This window comes from Chrysemys picta, chromosome 2 (assembly GCF_011386835.1).
Source record: "Chrysemys picta bellii isolate R12L10 chromosome 2, ASM1138683v2, whole genome shotgun sequence".
NCBI lineage: Eukaryota > Metazoa > Chordata > Testudines > Emydidae > Chrysemys > Chrysemys picta.
The window spans coordinates 114,216,913-114,242,244 of record NC_088792.1 but is presented as its reverse complement, the minus strand read 5'-3'; the positions used below and the strand labels follow the sequence as shown (position 1 = coordinate 114,242,244).

At 43.4% G+C, this 25,332-nt stretch overlaps 1 protein-coding gene across 6 annotated transcripts in view; it reads left to right on the top strand.

Annotated features, from left to right (window-relative positions):
• PTPN3 (protein tyrosine phosphatase non-receptor type 3) overlaps positions 1–25,332 on the top strand; it is a 341,924-nt gene that overhangs the window by 224,314 nt on the left and 92,278 nt on the right. For 4 of the 6 annotated variants that reach the window (XM_065584007.1, XM_065584010.1, XM_065584009.1 and 1 more), the window contains 2 exons: positions 1,711–1,845; positions 2,897–3,073. In XM_065584007.1, the coding sequence (XP_065440079.1) occupies positions 1,711–1,845; positions 2,897–3,073 (312 nt within the window). The remainder of the gene's footprint in view (positions 1–1,710; positions 1,846–2,896; positions 3,074–25,332) is intronic. The other 2 variants (XM_008169326.4, XM_065584011.1) reach the window with 1 other exon arrangement.

Sequence of the window (25,332 nt, the reverse complement as noted above, 5' to 3'; positions counted from 1 at the left end):
AACTTAAACTATTTAACTACCATGTGTCCTGGAGAGCAAAACTCCTGGAAAACTAAACATAATTGTTTTATTAGAATGAGGGAGAATTGTTTGTATCCAACAATCCACTGCATACATAGATAGTATTGTGTGCTAGAAAACCATATGCTCCAGGCTTCGTAGCTTTGCAAAGGTATGAATCTTAACCCATGCCATGCAAGTTCTGTCCAGCACAGAGCCAGAGGGTAGATTCTCAGCTGATATAAACTATCACAGCAGGAAACGAGAGCTGCTTCCAAACTTAAAATTATTTCCCTCTGTCCTTTTGTTATGTATCACAAATTGTCCCCAAAGAGGAAAAATAAAATGATAATTTTTTGCAATATGACCTCCTGAATTTTACAGGAAAGAAATGGTAAAACAGTTAGAAAATAAAAAAGGAAGGATAACACCTAAATAATGTATAGAGTTCAGGAAACATACCGCAGAAATCTAAGGATCTTACTGCGGGGATTTAGATCTAGTGTGATCTAGACAACTGCTGTAAAAGCAGTGCTATTCTGAGTGACCTGTTAGAGTTTTAAGGTAGAAGAGCTCATAAATCACAAAATCTATTAATCCATTCTGGGTGTTGTTGGAATGCTGGGAATCACTGCTTTCTAATGATAGAACATTTATCTGCTATGACCATTTATGAGAAAATGGACCTTATAGTTTCTGATCCTTCATTTGAGCACGACTTATTTTTGGAACAGTTCCAGATCCCAGACCTCACATCACTGTTACCTCCCCCACTCCACCTACAGTTTTCATGAGAAGTGTAGGACTTTCTCCATGACTCACTCTTAAGTGCAGAGCATCTTAGCAGTTGTTACCAAAGAAATTAAAAAAATTAGCAACCTGTCTCCTGCTACTCTCTCTGCTTGCTGCTGTTGACTTAATAAGCAACCTCAGTGGAGCATGGCATTTCTTTCTGGAACTAGGATAAAAATAAAAAATTAGATATGTGGCTAACTATTAGCTAACATAACATTAAATAAAAAAGCACATAAACAAGACTGTCCTATAATTCACCATAATGCTCACTTCCCCCGCCCCCACCAAATTATTAGGTGTTAAAGCTGATGGTGCCATTATTGCTTTAATAAGCACATGAAAACTTACTCCTTCTAATAGTTACACTAATTGGTGTGTATAAGTTCCATAGAATAACATTTGAACAAACATATTTAAGAATGAGGCTCTTAATTATGTATATATGCATTGCCCTATTCTACCAGTCTTTATACATACAGTTTCCAGTAACTTAAATGAGAATTACATGTAAATAAGTGCTGCAGAACCAGATCCTAAATGAAGAAAAAATCTAAAGTTTTTGAGAGAGTTTAGGCAATGATGAAATAAAATAATGACAACATTACAATTATTTGTCAATAATTACATCTATTAACTAGATTGGAATTCAGATTTCTAAAACAAAGGAAGAAAGACATTTCTATCAATCTAATGTAATAAAAAAGAAAACAATTTGGATATGAATTAATGAACCCAGGATACCTTGCTGAAATGAAAATGATTGTTTTTCTTTTGGGAGTTTTGAAGCATTTCCTTTCAATTGTAGAAACTACAAAAGGCTTAATCGGTACTTGTGAAATTAATTTGCATAAATGTAACTGATTTTCGTATTCTATGTAAAACAGTTATATAAAGGGTATTTTTATTTCCTTTCAGGTCTGTAAACAGCCACTACTGCAGAAAAGTCATAGGTGGGATGGTATGGAACCCAACTATGAGGAGATCTTTATCGGTTGAACATCTAGAGACCAAAAGCCTGCCTTCTCGGTCTCCTCCTGTTACCCCTACTTGGTAAATAAAGTTTCAGCCTTACAAAAAATAAAGGCAAATTGCTCAATTTCATTGTACATTTACAAAACAGGACATAGTATATATTTTAATATAGTCTGTATATATTTTTTAAAAAGTCTGTTATTTTAAAACAAGTAATCTACCAAGGAAGTTGATCGTTATATCATATTTCAGGGAAAAATCAATCAGTTCATTTCCTTGTCAAAGCACATTTGTATTACAGGTTTCAGTTTATTTGCTGCACTTTGTACATTGTATGGTCACAAGATTTTCAGAAATATGTAATGATCATTAATATCATTCTGGAGTGTATTAACAGCAGTGTTGTATGTAAAATGCAGGAGGTAATCATCCTGCTCTGTCCTGCACTGGTGAGGCCTCAGATGGAGTACTGTGTCTAATTCTGGGTGCCACACTTTAGGAAAGATATGGACAGATTGAGAGAGTCCAGAGGAGAGCAGCAAAAATGAAAAAAGTTTTAGAAAACCTTATGTCTGTGGAAAGGCTAAAAAACTGGGCATGTTTAGTTTTGAGAAAAGAAGACTGAAGGGGGTGCCATGATAACAGTCTTCAAATATGTCATGGGTTGATTATAAAAAGGAAAATAATCAATTGTTCTCCATGTCTCATGAAGGTAGAAGTAGTAGCAGTGGGCTTAATCTGCAGGAAGGGAGATTTAGGGTAGATATTATGAAAAACTTTTTAACTATTAGGATAGTTAAGCACTGGAATAGGCCTCCAAGGGAGGTCATGAAATCCCCATTATTGGAGGTTCTGAAGAAGAGATTAGACAAACACCTGTCACGGATGGTCCAGCTTTACTTTATCCAGTCTCAGCACGGGGTGCTAGACTTAATGACATCTCAAGATCCCTTCCAGCCCTATACTTCTGTCATTTCAACCAATTTTTCTGTCACTGAAGTAAAACTTACTGTGTCCTTTAATTTAGATCTCAGGGCATGTATTGCAATAGAATGGAATTAGTCACTTTTGAAAAAGCTTTACGAAGGATTCTGTCTCAACCAACTTGTGTTCACGTGTTTCCCATAAGGAGGAGTCCTAGACTACGTCATGAGATTCGTAAACCACGACACTCATCTGTAGACAACCTTACAAATGAGATTGCCTATATTACAGAAACAGAGGATGTTTTTTACACGTATAAGGGTTCTTCAACATCAAAGGACAGTGATTCAGAGTTCTCCCAGAACCGCAGTCCACGGAGGAGGTAAGGATCTCGCAAACAGCAAGTCAATTGTTTTGACTTCAGATCTTAAAACATCTTTAATAGAGTAACAATATTACACTGAATTAAACTAATTTTGTATTTAAGTCTCTCAGAATTAAAGATTATGCAAAAAATGGGGACACCATAATATTTCATATACAAAGCGACAGGTATTTCCAAATATAGCTAAAATAAGAGTGTTCTCAGTAACTTGGAGAATTGGAGAAGGTAATAAACTTACCAGCCATTGCCTGCGTTAGGCACTGGCCAGACAAAAGAGCTAGAAAAATACATTTTCTAACTTAAAATGCAGTTTCTTTTTCTGTGATGCTAAGGAAGATGGCTTCTGGTGAGCAGGATTACTCCTGATCACATGCACCATGTCACTTGGAGCATTGAGGCTTCCAATCTGAAATGCAGTATATTCTCAGTTTTAAAACACAAGGCAAGAATTTCTTTGCCAGCAAAGTTTGAACCTAACCCTTGTCAGGTTCTGTGAGTGATTGTGGACCTCAAACCCGGGCCCATGGATTCCCCAGGTGGTGCTGAGCCCGTGGCCACCACCCAGCAGCTCACCTGAACTAGAAGAGAAGGGGGCTTGTGAAGCTCTACCTCACAAAGGGCCTACCCATGAAGCTCCTGACTGGGGGAGATGTCCAGTCCCACCCATTGGCTGTGACGCAGTCCTTAAACCAGAAAGAGGCACAGGAAGTTGTCTGAGTAATTAAATGAATCTCTTACTGGCTGCTGCTAGGGATCCTGCCTAACTTGTCTGATTCCTGAGCCCTGTCTTTCTGTTCCTGCCCTCCTAATCCCAGACCCCTGTCTGTTCCTGATACTTGCTTTCCTGCCTCACCCCCCGACCCCTGCTTCTGCACTGTACTCTGATGCTGATTCCAGATTCAATCCCTAGCTTGGCTTCTGGTACTGGCTCTGGCTCTTGGCTTGACTCTTGACTCTGGTTCTAGTTCCTGACTCTAACTATTAGGTTTGATTGCCCAGGCCCCAGTCTCTACGGGTTCACAGATAAAATTTAGACTGGAACCAAACTGGACATGCAGTGCTTTTGCTGTTCTTAGTGCCCTGTTTCCCACAGTTTTCAAAACTGAGCCCCATTCAGGAAAATAGCAGAGTTCTGTGGCACTTTATAGACTAACAGACGTATTGGAGCATGAGCTTTCATGGGTGAATACCCACTTCGTCGGATGCATCCGACGAAGTGGGTATTCACCCACGAAAGCTCATGCTCCAAAACGTCCGTTAGTCTATAAAGTGCCACAGGACTCTTTGCTGCTGTTACAGGTACAGACTAATACGGCTACCCCTCTGATACTTGACATTCAGGAAAATGACACCAATATTCTCCCTCATAACTTGGCAATATGATAGTAAAGGTCTGCACATCTTAATTTTATATATCTTTTGAGCCATGTTGGGTGTTCACCCTACACTTTGAGAAACAGTGTTAATGGAAGGTGTTCAAAAACATGTATCACTGTAATTATCATATACAGATTTACTTTAAGTCAAACAAATCATGTAGTTCTAGTTCTAAACCCTGGGATTTAAGTATGCTGTCTCTGTTTTTGAAGATGGCAGAATTTTTACTGTAAGGTCACAAAAATGGTTACCTGTAAAATAGGAAAAAAACACAAAATTTAAGGGGTTACTTGCTTAGAATATATGACCATATACGTTTGAGTAAGAACAGTGCCTGCTTGCCAATCTCACTCGCAAAAGTGGGACTGGATATTAGCTGTGCATGCAATAACCATCATAGTACATACAAATATGCAATGTCACTTTTTTGTGTAAATAATCATAAATAGGAAGCCTTGTCCTCCCACAGTAAAAAGTGTAAAAAGAAGTGACAGACAAATTATGCCCTTTCAGCAGTCTTTCATATCTAAGTTACTTTAAAAAGAGTTTCTGGGAACATTTAGTAATTCAGGAAATCTTCATGAGAGATCATGACTTTAACCTGAGCAATATGTTTAGTGTCTTTTGATTAGCAGGTGTGGTCATGCTGCTAATATTAATTGCATGTCTTCAAATTAAGATACACTAACTTTAAAGTTATGCTTTCTGACCACTGCACATTACAACAGTAATTTGTTTTTGGCCTTTTTTAATTCTAGAGATTGGGAAGTGATTAGCAGCTGAGTAAAAGGGATTATGGAGAAGGGATAAGATAGTTAGTGGGAGCAGAGGTGGCAGTTCCTGGGCCGACAGAGGGAAGATGGAGAGTGGAAGGAGAAGTGATGGAGGAGAACTGGGCAAGTGCAGCAGAAGACTGACAGTAGTTTAATAGTGGTGGAAAGTAGCCACTCTGTGACAGAAGCATACAATGGCCAACAGGATGGGTTATGTCTTGATAGGTCTCTTCTCCGTTTTGCCTGTTGCTGTTTCTTCTCTGCTCATTTTGCTTTTTTTACTCTAGTATTGTCTCTTCCCTTCCTGTTTACTTCTTTTGTACTGGCTGGTTGTCTTGGTAAATTTGTGGTATTTCTCACACACTGAGAACGGAGTTGCAAGTTTCACTGAGAATACCACAATTTTTTTTTTAAATATGACTTTTGCTAATGAATGGACCAGAACACCAAATTGAGGTTGTATCCTAGCAATTTTGTTTTGATTGTGATAAACATGCAGGGTAAGAACATCACCGTTAGTTCACAAAATCAGATTTGTGTAAGTTTATACACCTCTCCAGCATTTCCTGGGTGTCATACAGATATATTTAAACTATGGTCCCAGGAGGCCCAACTGAGAGTGCAGATTCTTCACTTTGAACAGAATTATAGCATGTGTACGTAGGGGTGAAAACAATGAGCTATTGACACAGAGAACGAATGTCTTTTATCAGATTGTCTGATAGCTTTTGTGAAATGAATGGTCATGGATTTTTTCCCCATCTATTAACATTTGAGGTGGATAGTATAGTAACCATAAGGATACTACTTCTCCATAGTTAAGATTGTAACCAGTTTATTGTAGCTGACTACCCCCCTACAAAATCTCTGACATCCCAGCCTCCCCCTCTTCTCTTCCCCCCCCCCCCCCCACACACACACAAAGGTATCAAACCTCTGGCAAAATATGGGAAAGTTTGAGGCTGCTGAACATAGGAAAGAGGAAGAACCTCTCGTGCTATCTCTTTCCCCATCTAGAAATACAAAAAAAAACAAAAAACCTTTGAACATAGTTTTGGTCTGAACATTGCCAGATTTACTCTGAAAGCAACATAGAATGTTTCTGTAAAAAGCAACAGAGAGTCCTGTGGCACCTTTAAGACTAGCAGATGTATTGAAGCATAAGCTTTCGCGGATGAATGCCCACTTCGTCGATTGCATCCGACGAAGTGGGCATTCACCCACGAAAGCTTATGCTCCAATACATCTGTTAGTCTTAAAGGTGCCACAGGACTCTCTGTTGCTTTTACAGATCCAGACTAACACGGCTACTCCTCTGATACATAGAATGTTTCTATAAGGTTTGGAGGAAATTCATCATATAGTTTGTTTCGTAGAATATAGAAAATAAATTTACCTGATTATAAAATAAACCCTGATTTAGGGTTGCCAGGTGTCGGGATTTCGACCGGAACTCCCGGTCGAAAAGGGACCCTGGCGGCTCTGGTCAGCACCACTCACCAGGCCATTAAAAGTCCGGCCGGCGGTGCAGGAGGGGCTAAGGCAGGCTCTGCGCAGCTCCCGGAAGCAGCAGCATGTCCCCCCTCTGGCTCCTACACATAGGGACAGCCAGGGGGCTCTGCATACTGCCCCTTCCCCAAGCGCTGGCTCCGCAGCTCCCATTGGCCAGGAACCCTGGTCAATGGAAGATGCGGGGGCGGCGCCTGCGGACGGGGCAGTGTGCAGAGCTGCCTGGCCGCACCTCCACGTAGGAGCCGGAGAGGGGGACATGCCACTGCTTCTGGGAGCTGCTTGAGATAAGCTCTGCCCGGAGCCTGTACCCCTGCCCCAGCCTGATCCTCCTCCTGCCCTCCGAACCCCTTGATTCCAGCGCGGAGCCCCCTCCTGCACCCTAAACCCCTCATCCCTGGAGCCCTCACCCTCCCTGGGCCCCAACCTCCTCCCCTGCCCTGATCCATCCCCCACCCTCTGAACCCTTTATTCCCAGCCCAGAGCACCCTCCTACACCCAAAACCCCTCATCCCCAGCCCCACCTCGGAGCCCTCACCTCCCCCCCCCCCCCGCCCACACCCCAACCCCCTGACTGGAGCCCCCTCCTGCACCTCAAACCCCTCATTCCTAGCCCCACCCCAGCCAGATCCCTCACACCCTCCCTCATCCCAATCCACTGCCTCAGCCTGGAGCCCCACTCCTCATTTCTAGCCCCACCCTGGAGCCCACAACCCTAGCCAGAGACCTCACCCCCTCCTGCACTCCAACCCCTTGAGCCACCCCGGTGAAAATGAGCGAGTGAGTGAGGTGGGGAGAGCAAGCGACAGAGGGAGGGAGGATGGAATGAACAGGGGAAGAGCCTTAGACAAGAGGCGGGGCCTCGAAGGAGGGGCGGGGCAAGGGAGTTCGGTTTTCTGCGAGTAAAAAGTTGGCAACCCTATTTGATTTGAAAATTTGACTTTTGCCTGATATTTTCTCTAATTCAAACAGGCCTGTTACTGTCCTTTTAAATTACCATATAGTTAGATCTCCTTGAAAATTTGGGTGCCAGTTCTGTTTGTTTAAATAAAAATGTTGTAACTAATACAAATTATTAATTACTGTTATATATAGGACTGTTTTGAAACCTACTCTCTTGATGCTCCTGTGTATGTTTTGGTATTAAATGGCAGATATTGTGTGCATGTGTTTGAGCAAGATTGCCCTCTTAATGGTTACAGGTTGTAAAGTTCATAGTGTTAGGGTGGCAGCTAACAGTTTTCCTTTAGATTTATTTCTAATCCTTGGTCTGCTGATGTGTGGTTTATTGTGGCGGGCCTCTTCAGGGTAAGGTTTATTTTGATCCCTTTGTAACAACAGAAAGAAAAGAGAGAGAAAAAGTACTCTCCATTCTTTCACACATGAAGATGAATTGACAGTTAACACATGTTCTGATAATATTGAAACAGATACTCTTGTAAGAATTTTCAGATTGAGATGTAAAAATAGCCATTTTTCGATAGATGTTCATAACCAAATCTGGTAAATTATTGGAAATTTCAATCTGAAAAATAGACAAGATTCTTGATGATTGAGGTTGATGGGGGTGGGGAAATAAACCTGATGAAGAATATATTAAACATAGAATTATTGAATAAAAATAAATCATATAAATATTAAATTTAAAAAATGTATTAAATCAAGAATATATAAAATGACAGCCCTTGTTTCCAACAAATTGTTTCAACAACTAAAGCGAAGATACTGAACTGATATTTTCTCAAGTATTTTATTTGACCCTCTACAAATTACATAGAGGGGTGGCATATTGATTGTAGCTGGTCCATTTTTCCTGAGAGTCTTCCAAATACCAGTTTGAAGTTACTAACCAATAGCCATTATTAGCTTAACAAGCATCTCTCTCTCATTTTAATTGTATAATCTGAACTCTTCATCTATTTATTTAAAAATCTATCTTTATTTGCTTTTGCAAAAGAAACATTGAAAGATGTAAAGCAGGATTAATCAGACAGAGCAGAGTTCCATTAGTTACTATTCTGTCTTTGAATGCCTCATTTTAAACAATGAAAGTGATAAAAGAATACTCAATTTAACTGATGTTACAAGAACATTTTTAATTTTTCTTTATTTTCATGTATGATTTAGCTAAAAAATTAAAAAGCACGTAGCTAAAGCCCTTAGCACCTTTGACTCATATTTAAATATACAATCATAAAACACTTTGCAGTATGCAGTCACACCATAAGGAACTGACTAATCCATTTGAGCATTGCTGTTTTTTATAAAGTTAAGATGGTATCATTTAAAGATTACAAAGTAGCAGTTTTGAAATCCCCCGTCTTTTATTTCTCCCTTGAACATTTAAAAAGGAAAAGATAGAGTACTGACTTCCTTTTATTCCTTGTATTTATACACTGCCAGCATGTATCTCATCATTAGAAATGAGGGAGTAGCGGGCTCTCTGTTTCCATTCAGTCCTCAACTTTTCTTCTGAGGCTGCCAAAAATTGTGCCAATTGATGCAAACCATAATAGTGGGGGTTTTCATATGGAAACATTTGTTGATGTGGAAAGAAAGGGACCATTACTATCAAACTACTGTCAGATGGTGACATCTTTTCATTGTTGGACTCTTCACTTTGCCTAAACTTTACAATCTGTGTTCCAGGGTATGTCTACACTACGAAATTAGGTCGAATTAATAGAAGCCGGTTTTATAGAAATCGGTTGTATACAGCCGATTTTGTGTATCCCCACATAAAATGCTCTAAGTGCTCTAGTCGGCGGACCGCGTCCACAGTACCGAGGCTAGCGTCGACTTCCGGAGCATTGCACTATGGGTAGCTATCCCACAGTTCCCGCAGTCTCCGCCGCCCATTGGAATTCTGGGTTGAGATCCCAATGCCCGAATGATGCAAAACAGTGTCGCGGGAGGTTCTGGGTACATGTCGTCAGGCCCCCTCCCCCTCCGTCAGAGCAACGGCAGACAATAGATTCGCGCCTTTTTAACCTGGGTTACCTGTGCAGACAACATACCACGCCAAGCATGGAGCCCGCTTAGCTCAGCTCACCGTCACCATATGTCCTCTGGGTGCCGGCAGACATGGGACTGCATTGCTACACAGAAGCAGCAGCTAACTGCCTTTTGGCAGTAGACGGTGCAGCATGACTGGTAGCCTTCATCGGCGATCTGGGTGCTGGCAGCTGTGGGGCTGGCAGCCGTAGGGCTGCATTGCACCAGCCCCTGGCCTTTTGCCTTTTGGCAGTAGATGGTGTATTACGACTGGTAACCGTCCTATTACAAGTTGGATCATCGCACATTAGCAGAGTCTTCCCTGTGCAGCAGATCGTGCAATAGGCCTGAAGGCCATCGTCATCATACAGGAAAAATGTGGCTATCAGTCTTAGTACACTAACTGCCAAGCGCCCAGTATTTGCTGCCAAGCACCCAGAAGATGCCGAGGGCTATCAGTCATGCTGCACCATCGTCTTAAGATGTAAAAAATAGATTTGTTCTGTATTCATTTGCTTCCCCCTCCCTCCGTCAAATCAACGGCCTGCTAAACCCAGGGTTTTCAGTTTAATCTTTGGGGGGACCATTCTGTGTGACAGTTGTTTGTGTTTCTCCCTGATGCACAGCCACCTATCTTGATTTTAATTCCCTGTACCTGTACGTCATGTTGTCACTCGGCCCGCCCTCCCTCCCTCCTTCCCCTGGTCCGTCAGATACTAGTTTCGCGTCTTTTTTCAGACCAGGCGCCATAGCTAGCACTGGGATCATGGAGCCCGCTCAGATCACCGCGGCAATTATGAGCACTATGAACACCACGCGCATTGTCCTGGAGTATATGCAGAGCCAGGACATGCCAAGGCGAAACCCGGACCAGCCGAGGAGGCGATTGTAGCGCGGCGAAGAGAGTGATGAGGAAATTGACATGGACATAGACCTCTCACAAGGCACAGGCCCCAGCAATGTGGAAATCATGGTGTTACTGGGGCAGGTTCATGGCGTGGAACGCCGATTCTGGGCCCGGGAAACAAGTACAGACTGGTGGGACTGCATCGTGTTGCAGGTGTGGGACGATTCCCAGTGGCTGCGAAACTTTCGCATGCGTAAGGGCACTTTCATGGAACTTTGTGACTTGCTTTCCCCTGCCCTGAAGCGCCAGAATACCAGGATGAGAGCAGCCCTCACAGTTGAGAAGCGAGTGGCGATAGCCCTGTGGAACCTTGCAACACCAGACAGCTACCGGTCAGTCGGGAATCAATTTGGAGTGGGCAAATCTACTGTGGGGGCTGCTGTGATCCAAGTTGCCAGGGCAATGAAAGACCTGGTGATATCGAGGGTAGTGACTCTGGGCAATGTGCAGGCAATAGTGGATGGTTTTGCTGAAATGGGATTCCCAAACTGTGGTGGGGCCATAGACGGAACCCATATCCCTATCTTGGCACCGGAGCACCAAGCCACCGAGTACATAAACCGCAAGGGGTACTTTTCAATGCTGCTGCAAGCCCTGGTGGATCACAAGGGACGTTTCACCAACATCAACGTGGGATGGCCGGGAAAGGTACATGATGCTCGCGTCTTCAGGCATTCTGGTCTGTTTCGAAAGCTGGAGGAAGGGACTTTCTTCCCAGACCAGAAAGTAACTGTTGGGGATGTTGAAATGCCTATCGTGATCCTTGGGGACCCAGCCTACCCCTTAATGCCATGGCTCATGAAGCCGTACACAGGCAGCCTGGACAGTAGTCAGGACCTGTTCAACTACAGGCTGAGCAAGTGCCGAATGGTGGTGGAATGTGCATTTGGACGTTTAAAAGCGCGCTGGCGCAGCTTACTGACTCGCTCAGACCTCAGCGAAAAGAATATCCCCATCGTTATTGCTGCTTGCTGTGCGCTCCACAATATCTGTGAGAGTAAGGGGGAGACATTTATGGCAGGGTGGGAGGTTGAGGCAACTCGCCTGGCCGCTGATTACGCGCAGCCAGACACCAGGGCGGTTAGAGGAGCACAGCAGGGCGCGGTGCGTATCAGAGAAGCTTTGAAAACGAGTTTTGTGACTGGCCGGGCTACGGTGTGAAACTTCTGTTTGTTTCTCCTTGATGAACCCTCCGCCCCCCCCCCCAACCCGGTTCACTCTACTTCCCTGTAAACCAACCACCCCACCCTCCCCTCCCCACTTCGAGCACCGCTTGCAGAGGCAATAAAGTCATTGTTATTTCACATTCATGCATTCTTTATTAATTCCTCACACAAGTAGGGGGATAATTGCCAAGGTAGCCTGGGATGGATGGGGGAGGAGGGATGGAAAAGGACACACTGCATTTTAAAACTTTAACTCTTATTGAAGGCCAGCCTTCTGATGCTTGGGCAATCATCTGGGGTGGAGTGACTGGGTGGCCGGAGGCCCCCCCACCGTGTTCTTGGGTGTCTGGGTGAGGAGGCTATGGAACTTGGGGAGGAGGGCTGTTGGTTACACAGGGGCTGTAGCGGCGGTCTCTGCTCCTGCTGCCTTTCCTGCAGCTCAACCATACGCTGGAGCATATCAGTTTGATGCTCCAGCAGACAGAGCACTGACTCTTGCCTTCTGTCTGCAAGCTGACGCCACCTATTATCTTCAGCCCGCCACCTCTCGTTCATATTGTGCTTTTCTCATGTCTGACATTGACTGCCTCCACGCATTCTTCTGTGCTCTATCAGCGTGGGAGGACATCTGGAGCTCCGTGAACCTATCGTCCCGCGTCCTCCGTTTTCTCTTTCTAATGTTCACTAGCCTCTGTGAAGGAGAAACATTTGCAGCTGGTGGAGAAGAAGGGAGAGGTGGTTAAAAAAGACACATTTTAGAGAACAATGGGTACACTCTTTCGTTACAAGGTCGCATTTTTCCTCTTATAGTGAGGGCCTGCCGGTTTGGTATGAGAGATCACTCACGCAGTGCCAGGCAACAGATTTCGGCTTGCAGGCAGCCATGGTAACATGTGGGAATGGTTTCAAACAGCAGCGCCCTCATTTCCCATATCAAGGATGAATTGGGTTGGCCATTTAAAATGGGTTTTCAATGTAAAAGGAGGGGCTGCGGTTTCCGGGTTAACATGCAGCACAAACCCAACTAAACCACCCCCCGACACACACACCCAATTCTCTGGGATGATCACTTCACCCCTCCCCCCACCGCGTGGCTAACAGCGGGGAACATTTCTGTTCAGAAGAGCAGGAACGGGCATCTCTGAATGTCCCCTTAATAAAATCACCCCATTTCAACCATGTGACCGTGAATGATATCACTCTCCTGAGGATAACAAACAGAGATAAGGAATGGATGTTGTTTGCATGCCAGCAAACACCGGGTCCATACGCTGCCATGCTTTGTTATGCAATGATTCCAGACTACGTGCTACTGGCCTGGTGTGGTAAAGTGTCCTACCATGGCGGACGGGATAAGGCAGCCCTCCCCAGAAACCTTTTGCAAAGGCTTTGGGAGTACATCAAGGAGAGCTTTCTGGAGATGTCCCTGGAGGATTTCCGCTCCATCCCCATACACGTTAACAGACTTTTCCAGTAGCTGTACTGGCCGCGATTGCCAGGGCAAATTAATCATTAATCATTAAACACACTTGCTTTTAAACCATGTGTAATATTTACAAAGGTACACTCACCAGAGGTCCCCTGTGTGCCCTCAGGGTCTTGGGTGAGTTTGGGGGTTACTGGTTCCAGGTCCAGGGTGACAAACATATCCTGGCTGTTGGGGAAACCGGTTTCTCCGCTTCCTTGCTGCTGTGAGCTACCTACATTACCTCCATCCTCATCTTCCTCATTCCCCGAACCCTCTTCCCTATGTGTTTCTCCATTGACAGAGTCATAGCACACGGTTGGGGTAGTGGTGGCTGCACCCCCTAGAATGGCATGCAGCTCCGCGTAGAAGCAGCAAGTTTGCGGCTCTGCCCCGGACCTTCCATTTGCTTCTCTGGCTTTGTGGTAGGCTTGCCGTAGCTCCTTAATTTTTACGCGGCACTGCTGTGTGTCCCTGTTATGGCCTCGGTCCTTCATCGCCTTGGAGACCTTTTCTAATACTTTGCCATTTCTTTTACTGCTACGGAGTTCAGCTAGCACTGATTCATCTCCCCATATGGGGAGCAGATCCCGTACCTCCCGTTCGGTCCATGCTGGAACTCTTTTGCGATCTGGGACTCCATCACGGTTACCTGTGCTGATGAGCTCTGTGTGGTTACCCGTGCTCTCCACGCTGGGCAAACAGGAAATGAAATTCAAACGTTCGCGGGTCTTTTCCTGTCTACCTGGTCAGTGCATCTGAGTTGAGAGTGCTGTCCAGAGCGGTCACAATGAAGCACTGTGGGATAGCTCCCGGAGGCCAATAATGTCGAATTCCGTCCACACTACCCCAATTCCGACCCGCAAAGGCCGATTTTATCACTAATCCCCTTGTCGAAGGTGGTGTAAAGAAACCGGTTTAAAGGGCCCTTTAAGTCAAAAGAAAGGGCTTCATCGTGTGAACGTGTCCAGGCTTAATTCGATTTAACGCTGCTAAAGTCGACCTAAACCCGTAGTGTAGACCAGGCCCCAGTCACTCAGTTAAAGTTCTACTGCTTCCTTTTTGTAAACTGTGAATTAAGTTGGAAGTTTGCGCCAGTTTAGTTATAACTTGAACCAAATGCAGAGGAACTCCCATCAACTGCTTATTTGAATATGCTTCATCCTTCATTAAATGTATTTCTACTTCAGTTATGCATTCCTTAATTTCTCTCACTCTGTATATAGCTATTCTGTGTGTATAAATTGGTATGAAACTAGCTTATTCGTTGGAATAATAGTGCAGCATTTGATATGCAGTGTGCTCATTTATCTGACACATTTCTCCTTTCACCATGTGCTGGATCATTTCCCCTCTTAAACTTTTGAAAAAAAATTCTACATTAGTCCCAGACCCCTAGCCTACAACTTGAGACCAGTATGACTTGGTTGTTTAGGAGTTTGTGGGAGTTATTTTGAGAGGGTGGTGCTGGGGGAATTTAAAATTACAATGGAAACTATGTTGCAACATTAACTAGAATGGCTTGCAGTGCTTTATTATTACTAAGATAAGTGGTGGTGTCCTCATTACCACTACGTAAAAAGACTTTATTAGCTGTTAAAAGAAAACAGTTTGAACTAAAAATGTATGTGTTAGAGATATTATTGGGTTAGGTTCTGTGTTGCTTAAGAAGGGAACAGTTGCCACTGAATTCTGTAAAATTCTGTTCCTGACCAGATCACATCATCCACTCCAACATGCTGGCCAAAGCTCAAGAGCCCCTGAAAAATATGAGAGCCGTAACATGTGAAATGTATCTATGCCCCCCTCCATGTGAGAGAGAGCCAGTGAAGAACAGCTATGCCCACTGCTAATGGAAATTGTTAATGCCTTCTTCAGAGAAACACGCCTGGCAAACTCCTTTGAAAACACAGTCCTCAGAAAGCCATTTGATCTGATGACCTCTCCAACTACCATCCCATCTCAAACTTTCCATTCCTTGGCAAAATAATTGAGAAAGTAGTAACCACCAAGCTCCAGCAATATGTGACATCAGCAGACATCCTGGATGCCTTTCAGTTAGGGTTAAGACTAGGCACAGCACACACAATAGCTCTAGTGGCACTAAATGGCTACCCTTGGACCATGGACACAAGCAAGATTTCCATGCTCATACTGCTGGACCTCTCTGAAAATTTTGACATAGGTTAATAGTATCTTGTGGTCTACTATGTACTGACATAAAAGGAATAGATGGCATAATACTAAAAGTGACTTCAGTTGTTCCTCTACAGGAGAATTCTGAGAGTAGTCATGGATTAACTGCTGCTGCTCTCCAAAGACCCTCCCACAGGGATCTATGCTATCCTTCCTTCTCTTCAATATCTACAGTGGGGGAGAGAGTGAGATGCCCTGGGTACAGCTTCCAACAATATGCAGATGACACTCAACTACATTCACAACTGCTGCAACCACTACTAAGATGTCAGAATGTCTGTGAGGACAAAGAGCAACTTGCTCAATCTGAACCCAGGCAAAACCGAAGTAATAATGGCTTGAAGGGGCAAAAGCTTTTAAGATCTAGACTAGGCACTGTTCCCACCTTCCATTGAGGGGATACAGCCCCCATTTTTCAAAATGGTGGAAAGCTTCAGAGTCCTGTTTGTCTTCTCACTAAACCTGGGTGATCAGGTGGCATCAGTGTCTTGAAAGTACCTTTCAATTCTAGCTTCCCAGAAAAAATGTACCCCTTCCTCTTAGGGTACGTCTATACTACCTGCCGTATCAGCGGATAGTGTTCAGGGATTGATTTATCGCATCTTATCTAGATGCGATAAATCGATCCCCGAATCAATGCCTGTACTCCACCTCGGCAGGAGGAGTAAGCGGAGTCGACGGAGGACCCGCGGCGGTTGACTCGCCACCGTGAGGATGACCAGGTAAGTCGAACTAAGATACTTCGACTTCAGCTACGTGAATAGCATAGCTGAAGTTGCGTATCTTACTTTGAACCCTCCCCCCACCCCCCGCTAGTGTAGCCCAGGCCTAAGACAAGAACCTGGCCACGCACTTGTTATCTCCAGGGTGGATTACTGTACTTCACTGTAACTAAAGCTGAATGTGAAGACAATGTGCAAGCTCCAGCTAATACAGAATGTGGCTACCTGCCTCCTCCATGTCCTCGGCTGTTGTGAACGTACCAGGCCCATAAATCCCTCCACTGGCTCCCAGTTAGTTTTGGGTGCCTGGATAAAGCCTCAGTCCTCATCGTCAAAGCAGTTGAGCTCCAGCTCCATTCAGTGTGTAAACTGCTAAGATAGTTGTGCTTCTCCGAAGCAAAGGTAGATAAAGCCAAAACACAAAGCCTAGTTTCTTCTTTACCACAGGGTGGGTGTTTGGGATCTTGATGATGAATATTAGATTTTTATAAATTAACTTTTGATTGCAAGTGCATGAGCTCACGATGGTTCCAAGCCTTATTATTTTCTTCATAATCCATTTTCTCTCTTGCTGTGTTTAATCATTTAAGGAAATCTGTTCCATTTGACTTTTTTTCTCAAATGTGATACTCACATTTGATTTAGAAATACTTAATGCCTTGATTTAATTAGATACAAAATAGCCCATATTTTCTGTAATATGATGGTTTCCAACTTCTCTACATGAAATTCAAAATAGATGGGTACCATCATACCAGTATATCTCAGCGCAAAATGTTTTATATGGAAGACATCAGAAATATTTCTAAAAGAGTTAGTATTGGGGATGAAGGCCGAAAATATTATTTATTGTTTATTTGATTATTATAGAACTGTATTTTCTCTGAAATATAAAGTTGATGATTTCAGTGAAATGTTTTGTGCTTGCAAATCATATCTGAGATGTATGAGGCATTATTTTATACATTTATATAGAGGGAGAGATTGAGAGAGAGAAAAATGCAAGTAGCCTAGAAGCTATGTTGCAGGTGGCAATTCTTTCTTGGACTAGAACACATGTAAAACATTATTTGGGTTACCCATTTTGTGTGTTAGAAAAAAAAATTGCTCTACTCCAGCGTTAAGATTTTATAAATGAAGACTTTTTTCAAGGAAAAGAAAGGCTTGCATGTGTTCAGGCTAGAGCCCCTCAAGCATAAACTCATGTAAGTGGAAATTCTTCATGAAGTGTCAAATTCTCTTGAATTCTGCTTCATCCCAATGATCTTGGGGAAGTTTGTACAATATTTTAGAGCACATTTAAAGAATACAAAAGGACTTATAAATTGTATAGTAACTTTTGTTTTTATGAGTAGCTTTTAAATAAAATTGACTTTCACCTAGTTTGGACTTTGTTCAGAAAGGATCTTCCACTGAAATCTTCCAGTTCCCCTAGAATACTTCCTCTTCTCTCATCCCATAGATGTCTGAAGAGAGCAAAAACACTAGCTTTTTGATAGAATATTCACTTTTTTGCATCCTTAAAGTTTGCGTCTGAATTTATTCATATTGATGCAATATTCTTTCAAATGGATACAGTGAAACTGAAATAAAGCATATTAGCAGGATATTTCTTCTAACCCGATTAAAAGTGAAATGATTAGTTTACAGTTAAATAGTCATAATTAAACCTGAAATTAGTAACCCATTTAGAGAAATGGGGTGGTTTATACCACACTGAGAATGGGTGAGGCAAATTGTGTCTCGTCTGTCTGAGACATACTGAACTGGGATGGTGTGAATTTAGCTCCCCTCTTTTAAGGGATGACATTTCATGCTGATCACAATCTCAACAAAGGCAGGAAAGATGAATGCCCTAAAATATATTTCCAAAGTAAGGGTCAACTACATGTCCACATTTCAATATTTTCTTTAATCGTAATATCGCTTTCCCCAGGAATTCTGCTAACCTGATACTAGAAAATTATTTTCTTGAAATGAATTCCATATAAATATTTAGAAACTTTTTATTCATTTTTATTAATGAAATCTGTGAGATACTTATGTAATGTAATACGGTAATTATACATTATTATGGAACAATACCTCAGTACATGGTCATGGAAATAACTCTGATTTTTCGGTAATGGAAACTTAAGATTTTTTTTTTAATTTAAACAATAGAGAAAAATAGGAGCGGGAATAGATTACTACTAAGGGTGTAATAATTTTAGCTTTGGTGGCCTGAATCTTCATTTTTAAGACATTAAAAATAAAATTCTAACTATTGTGGTTCACCCAGTCAATCTAAATATGCAAAAAATTAGAATCAACTATCTAGAAAATAATTAATGAAACAAGTATTTAAACAGGATTGAGTTTATTTACATTCTCTTCAGTGAAATTCCCATGTGAAAATAACGTTTCTGAGGATTCTGGTGGCAGCTGTCTTGCCAAAAAATGACAATTTGAGAAATCGATTTCTCAAATTGTCATTTTTTGGCAAGACAGCTGCCACCAGAATCCTCAGAAATGTCATTTTTTATTTATTTATTGTTTTTTATTCAGGTTAAGTGCATCTTTTCTTCAGGAAGGAGTTCCAGACTGCAAAGGTGTGCAGAAGGAGTGAGGTTCTTTCAAGATGAGAAACTGATAAATTACACTTCTAAAAGGATACGTTAGAATCCCAAAGTATTATCTCCTTAGGAAAAGCTCGTTTAATAAAAAGCTGCATACGTAATGCCAACAGGCTACCTGGCACCAATACATCTTGACCATCTGCTATCCTGATAAGTTGTATCATGAACTGGGAAAGCTTACTCTCTGAGGACAATATTTCCCCTTTCAGTACTATGAATGAAAACTACCACCAGTCATTTATTGGGGAGGATAAATACAGTGGAATTCCTTCCACACTGTTAACCCCTAGTGCTACACTCATTGTTCTGAGTTTTTCAAATTAGGATGCATTTTTTTATGCTTAAATTCAGAGAAACATAATATTTCCTGGGCCTATTAGGCCTGTCTTATTCCCAGACTTGACTGAGGCCACGCCTAGGCAATGAGGCAAGATATATGTACCCTAATATATCTGTCCAAGTTTCCATGTGAAGCCAGACTGATTCAATATTCGCAGTAAAGGTGATGGTACCTCAATTCCTAATCTTTGTGTGTTTGGGAGCATGCTCTTCCCACCACACACACTCACTCTCTCTCTCTCATAACATTAATGGTATCTCCATTTGATGGAAAATCTCACTCATATAGCCAGGACCGGTGTTCCAGGTTGTAATCACGTGAAAAACCGAAGACATACCAGTTATACCTTGTGCCCATGCCATTGCTTCAGAGTTTAAAGGCACCTGTGCCTTACCACCAGCATAATTCCTTTGAAGTCAAAAGGTGTTTGCACCTCCTCAGTAGCTAGGAATACTTGCGTCTCTCTGAACCTGACATGCAACAAACAACCCACTAAGTACAAAATGACAATTGTGTCATCAGTGTCATCCTTTCCCTAGAGGGGAAAAAAAGCAAGCAGAGATTTTGCAGCAGGGGAGAGTGGATCAAAAGAGAGGTGCCTCCATCAGCTGCTGTTACTTTATGGATGGAAATCTGTTGGCTAGCCAAACCCAGTGCTTAAAAAATAAGCAGCTGGTTTAATAGGCAGCAGGTGTAAAACAAACAAAAAGGAAGTGCTTCTTCACACAATGCAGTCAACCTGCAGAACTTGTTTCCAGAGGATGTTGTGAAGGCCTAAACTATAACAGGGTTCAAAAAAGAGCTAGATAAGTTCATGGAAGATAGGTCCATTAATGGCTATTAGCCAGGATGGTCAGGGATGCAACCCCGTGCTCTGAGTGTCTGTAGCCTCTGTTTTCCAGAAGCTGGAGTGGATGTTGGGATGGATCATTGGATTTTCTGTTCTGTTCATTCCCTCCGAAGTACCTGGCATTGGCCACTGTCAGACGACAGGATACTGGGCTAGATGGACCATTGGTCTGACCCAGTATGACCGTTTTCATATTTCTTCTGTAAAAAAAATCTAGGAGTTAACCAATGGCTATCTTCCTAACAAATGAGGGCCATCATTGGCCACCGACTGCCATGCCCCATCCAGGAGAGTGACTCTGGCCCCCTGCCACAATATGAGCTGGCTATGAAAGGTCAGTCCTCTAACACACATGATAAAGAAAATTCCTTTACTAGGCTAGCCCATCATTTTCAAATTAGGCTCTTGAACTTAAAGGATAATGTGTATTAGTTTCAAGGTTACTGATATTCCAAGTTTCAATCAGTCTGTTAACTGATAACATCTTATATCCACTGCTATAAACTATAAAACCTCATTCAAGGACTTGATCATGTGAGAAGGTGGGGCATTTTTTTTTTTTTTTTTTGCATCTTTACATGCACAAGCTGTCCTCTTACTCTTGTTTCCTATGGGGTTGTCAAACGAGTTCTCTCTTTTTGGCATAATACTTCAGCTGTTAGTTTGGATTCTGGCTATTAGTGTTATGATTATTATGGTTCTTTTTTTCCCCCGATGTGTTGATTAACTGTTTATTTCTTTATTGTAAGTTTATTGGTTTTGGTTAATACTGTACCATAGATGTGCATGTTGCTTTAGGCAATGAAGTTCCTTTAATAAAATTCAGAAAAGTAATTACAACATATCTTCCTAACTTTCCTAGGTTGTAAAATGTGGTGAAATGCAAAACAAAATGATTTTTTAAAAGGAAGATTTTCTATTGTTTTCCTAGTTATTTTTTTTTTTATAAACTGTATTGTTTAAGATCCTAAAGTGGTCTTACAAACATGTCTGTCTTTCCTGCTTCTGTTCCCCATTTAGCAATCTTTTTTTCCTGAGTTAATAACAGAAGCCAACATGGCTTCCTGTTTACTTGTAACAGTTCATTAGTGTGATCTGTCAATAAGGATGTAGAGATCATTACAACTATAGCTGTAGCTACAGAATAGCCATAGGAGGTTACTGTTTGTTCTATACCAAAATGGTAGCAAGTGATGTGGTTAGTTTCTTAGCCATGCACTGCTAATCTTTGGAGGACATTTCCCCACTTGAATTTTAGCAATTTTAAGGTATTGTAACTGACATTCTCTTGTGGGGTTAAACAAGTTGTTAGTGTCCTTTGAGAATGTCTGTTTCAAAACACCACTTAATGTGAAAGCTTGTGTATTTTATACTGTGCTTTTTAAATAAAGATTTTGATTTTTTGAGCAGTCTCTAACACAGGGGTGGGCAAATTTTTTGGGCCGAGGGCCACATCTAGGTGGGGGAAATTGTATGCAGGGCCAGGGCAGGGGGTTGGGGTGCGTGAGGGAGTGTGAGAGGGTGTGTGGTGTGCAGGAAGGGGCTCAGGGCAAGGGATTGGGGCAGAGGAGGGGTGCGGGGTGTACAAGGGGGCTCAGGGCAGGGAGTTGGGTGCAGGAGGGGTGCAGGGTGCAGGCAGGGGGCTTAGGACAGGGCGTTGGGGGGTGGGGTACAGGAGGGATTCGGCGCCGCTTACCTCAAGCAGCTCCGGGGTGGCAGCGTCATGCACTGGGGCCAGGGCAGGCTCCCTGCCACTCCCGGAAGCCCGGCAGGCCCTGGAGGAGAGGGGGCAGAGGGCTCCACGTGCTCTGCCCTTGCCATGGCTCCAGGTACCTCCCCTGAAACTCCCATTGGTCGCGGTTCCCTGTTTCGGGACAATGGGTGCTGTGGGGGGCGGTGCCTGGAGGGAAGGGCAACGCTCGGAGCCCTCTGCCCGGGGCGCTGAGGGCCGGTTCCAAAGCCCTGAGGGGCCAGATCCGACCTGCAGGCCGTAGTTTGCCCACCCCTGCTCTAACAGCAATACAAAGAATTATTATGTAATGATTACAAGATAAAGGGGTCTAAATTCCCTCTGATATTTAACTTGTAGCTGAGAACTGCTTTTGACATGGCCACAAAAGCAGCATGTTTCTTAATCAAGCATACATTGAATTGGCTTTAAAAATGTCATGTATAAAACCATAATTGTAGTAGCCACGTTTGTTAACATGTTTAGTCTCATGTGCTTGAAAAAACTGCTGAATGCTCTACTGCAGGGGTAGGCAACATATGGCACGCGTGCCGAAGGCGGCACGCAAGCTGATTTTCAGTGGCACTCACACTGACTGGGTCCTGGCCACCGGTCCATGGGGCTCTGCATTTTAATTTAATTTTAAATGAAGCTTCTTAAACATTTTTAAAGCCTTATTTACTTTACATACAACAATAGTTTAGTTATATATTATAGACTTAGAGAAAGAGACCTAAAAATGTTAAAATATATTACTGGCACGCGAAACATTAACTTAGAGTGAATAAATGAAGACTCAGCACACCACTTCTGAAAGATTGCCGACCCCTGCTCTACTGCATCCAACCTGCAAGGGATATTGTGAAACCGAGGATTACTATTTGTAAGTAGGAATTACAAAAAACGTATTTGATCCAATTGTTTACTGAAGCGGTATACCCACAGCATAACATTCTTCTTGTTTTTAGAGACTTTACTGTCACCCTTTACATTTTATAAAGGTTGACTTAATTTTTTTTTTAATTTAGTTTTGGTGAACCTGGGAAATGGGAGCAAATTCTCATACCTTTTTTTATCTGTGAAAATGGGACACAGTCTACATCCTGGTTCCTGTGTATGGGCATAACTTCTTGATCATGCTGTGTTGTGGAATTCCTGGCCCTCTTTTCTGTCCATTTCTAAAGTGAACAGTGTATAGCTGAAGTGAGTTGCTGCTGCTGTCTGCAGAGAATTGAATGTTATAAATGAAGTATGGTACTATAGGTCAGTGTTACAAAAATTAATGCATTTTTTTCATGGTTTTTATTATCTGTATATTTCTTGTGCTAACTAAAGGTAAAAAGTGATTGGTTTTTAGGAACTCTCATGAAGTTTGCATGTCTGTTTGCTTTCACTCTCTGGAATGTCTGACGAGATCATTTGTAAACTAGGGTTACCATATTTTGAGCCTCCAAAAGGAGGACACTCCACGGGGCCCAGGCCCAGCCCTGCCCGCGCCCCCCGCCCCTTCCCCAAAGTCCCCGCCCCAACTCCGCCCCCTCCCCTGCTTCCCACGAACATTTGATTCGCAGGAAGCCCGAAGCAGGTAAGGAGGGTGTGGGGGGAGGAGGCGCGGCCCAGTCTGCCCCCCCCGGCGTCTCCAGCCTGGGTCGGCTCGGGCCCTGGGGTGCCGGCCCCGGGCCCAGCCCCCAGCCGAGCACCCCCGGCCCGCCAGCACTGCCGGTCCCCGGCCCCCGGGCCCCCGGCCGAGCACCCCCGGCCTGCCCAGCACTGCCGGTCCCCGGCCCCCGGGCCCCCGGCCGAGCACCCCCGGCCTGCCCAGCACTGCCGGCCCCGCATGTCCCGATTTTCCCAGACATGTCCGGCTTTTGGGGATTTCCCCCCGGACGGGGATTTGGAGCCCAAAAAGCCGGACATCTCCGGGAAAATCCGGACGTATGGTAACCCTATTGTAAACCCAGAGCACCCATAAGTTTGGAGCTCTGGGAAAGGCAATGCATAGGGAATTGGGGAAGCTGAGGGGGGTCAGCATCAATCCCGGGGTCTTGATGCAGCTGGGTCCACAAGATCTCATTTCTGTAAAGCACTAACAGATAGAGAGCCTGTGCCTAGGAAGTATGCCAGAGTGGCCAAGGCTAGGGTTACCATATTTAAAAAAAAAAAAAAGAGGACACTCCACGGGCCCTAGCCCCGGCGCAGGGTCCAGAGGCACGGGGGCTGCCCGAAGCCGGTAGCGCTGGCTCGGGCAGCTTGGCTCTTAAACAGAGCCGAAGTCTGAGTCCAAGGAGGAGCAGAGCAGCTGGAGCCGGGGAGGAGAAGTGCCCGGCCGGCGGCTGGGGTCCGGAGGCATGGGGGCTGCCTGAAGCCGGTAGCGCTGGCTCGGGCAGCTTGGCTCTTAAACAGAGCCGAAGTCTGAGTCCGGGGAGGAGCAGATCAGCCGCGGGAGAGGAAGTGCCCGGCCGGTATTTTTCCCAGACATGTTCGGCTTTTTGGCAATTCCCCCCAGACGGGGGTTTGATTGCCGAAAAGCCGGACATGTCCGGGAAAAAACGGACGTATGGTAACCCTAGCCAAGGCAAAAGACAGTGCTGTAGCCTGCACAGAAAGCTTAAGAGCACGTGGGCCAAGGGTGGTGGGACACACATGCAGCGCCTGGTTGGGTGTCCCACAGAGGAAACTTTACCAGGGCAGTGTGACAATTTTTATTAAACAATTCATATTTACAATATAATTTAAGGTAAGTTATAACACAAACTTACAAAATCAGAGAAATTCAAAGTCAAGGCTGACTCCATCCTTTTTTAGCTTTCTTTTAACTAACAATAGCAATTAAAGTGTAGTTTTTTTTCAGTGCACCCATTATAAAGTAATGGACACAGCCTCCTGCAATGACTATTCATGAATTTAAAACACCACCAATGCAGTTCCTATTTTCTGGTCAGATTTTAACAGCTCTCACATGGTGTCAGATATTTAATAGAATACGAGGTTTCCCCATCATCTAACATGATAAGCAGTAAAAACTGCAGCCTCTGTGGGGGATGGGAGGTTTTTATTGGTAGTATTTTAATTATTTTCAAGTGCAAAATGTGCTAGATGTTTCACAAAAACAAATAAAGACTGGTCCTGTCCCAAAGAATTTAGGGCCCTGATCCGAAAAGCTGAAGTCAGTGGGGCTCTGAACAAATGCAAACATCAACCTGCTCAGAGAAGCTGGAAGGATTGGCGCCTAATGATGGACACCTGATAAGAGCAAATAATGAAGAAAAGCAGACAAAGGGGAAAGGACAGCAAGGGTTACAATAGCAATACAGTATTTCATAATTATTCAGTAAAGGCATGTACGCATCTTGATAGTCCTTTAAGCTCTTTTGTATGTTTACTCTTTATTTTTATTACTTTTTAGTTTTGAGCTGCACACTTACTAAAGTACAGTTAACTATTTATCTTAAACTTTTCAAAATTGCAAAATAATACGATGATGTCTTTATCCTAACTGAAGGTCTAGAATATCCAAAAGTCCTTCCAGATCTCCCATCTCCTTGCCACCCACCTCTGATTTAAGGCCTGATTTGCAAACATTCAGAGGCATTGTGCTTACTATCAGGAG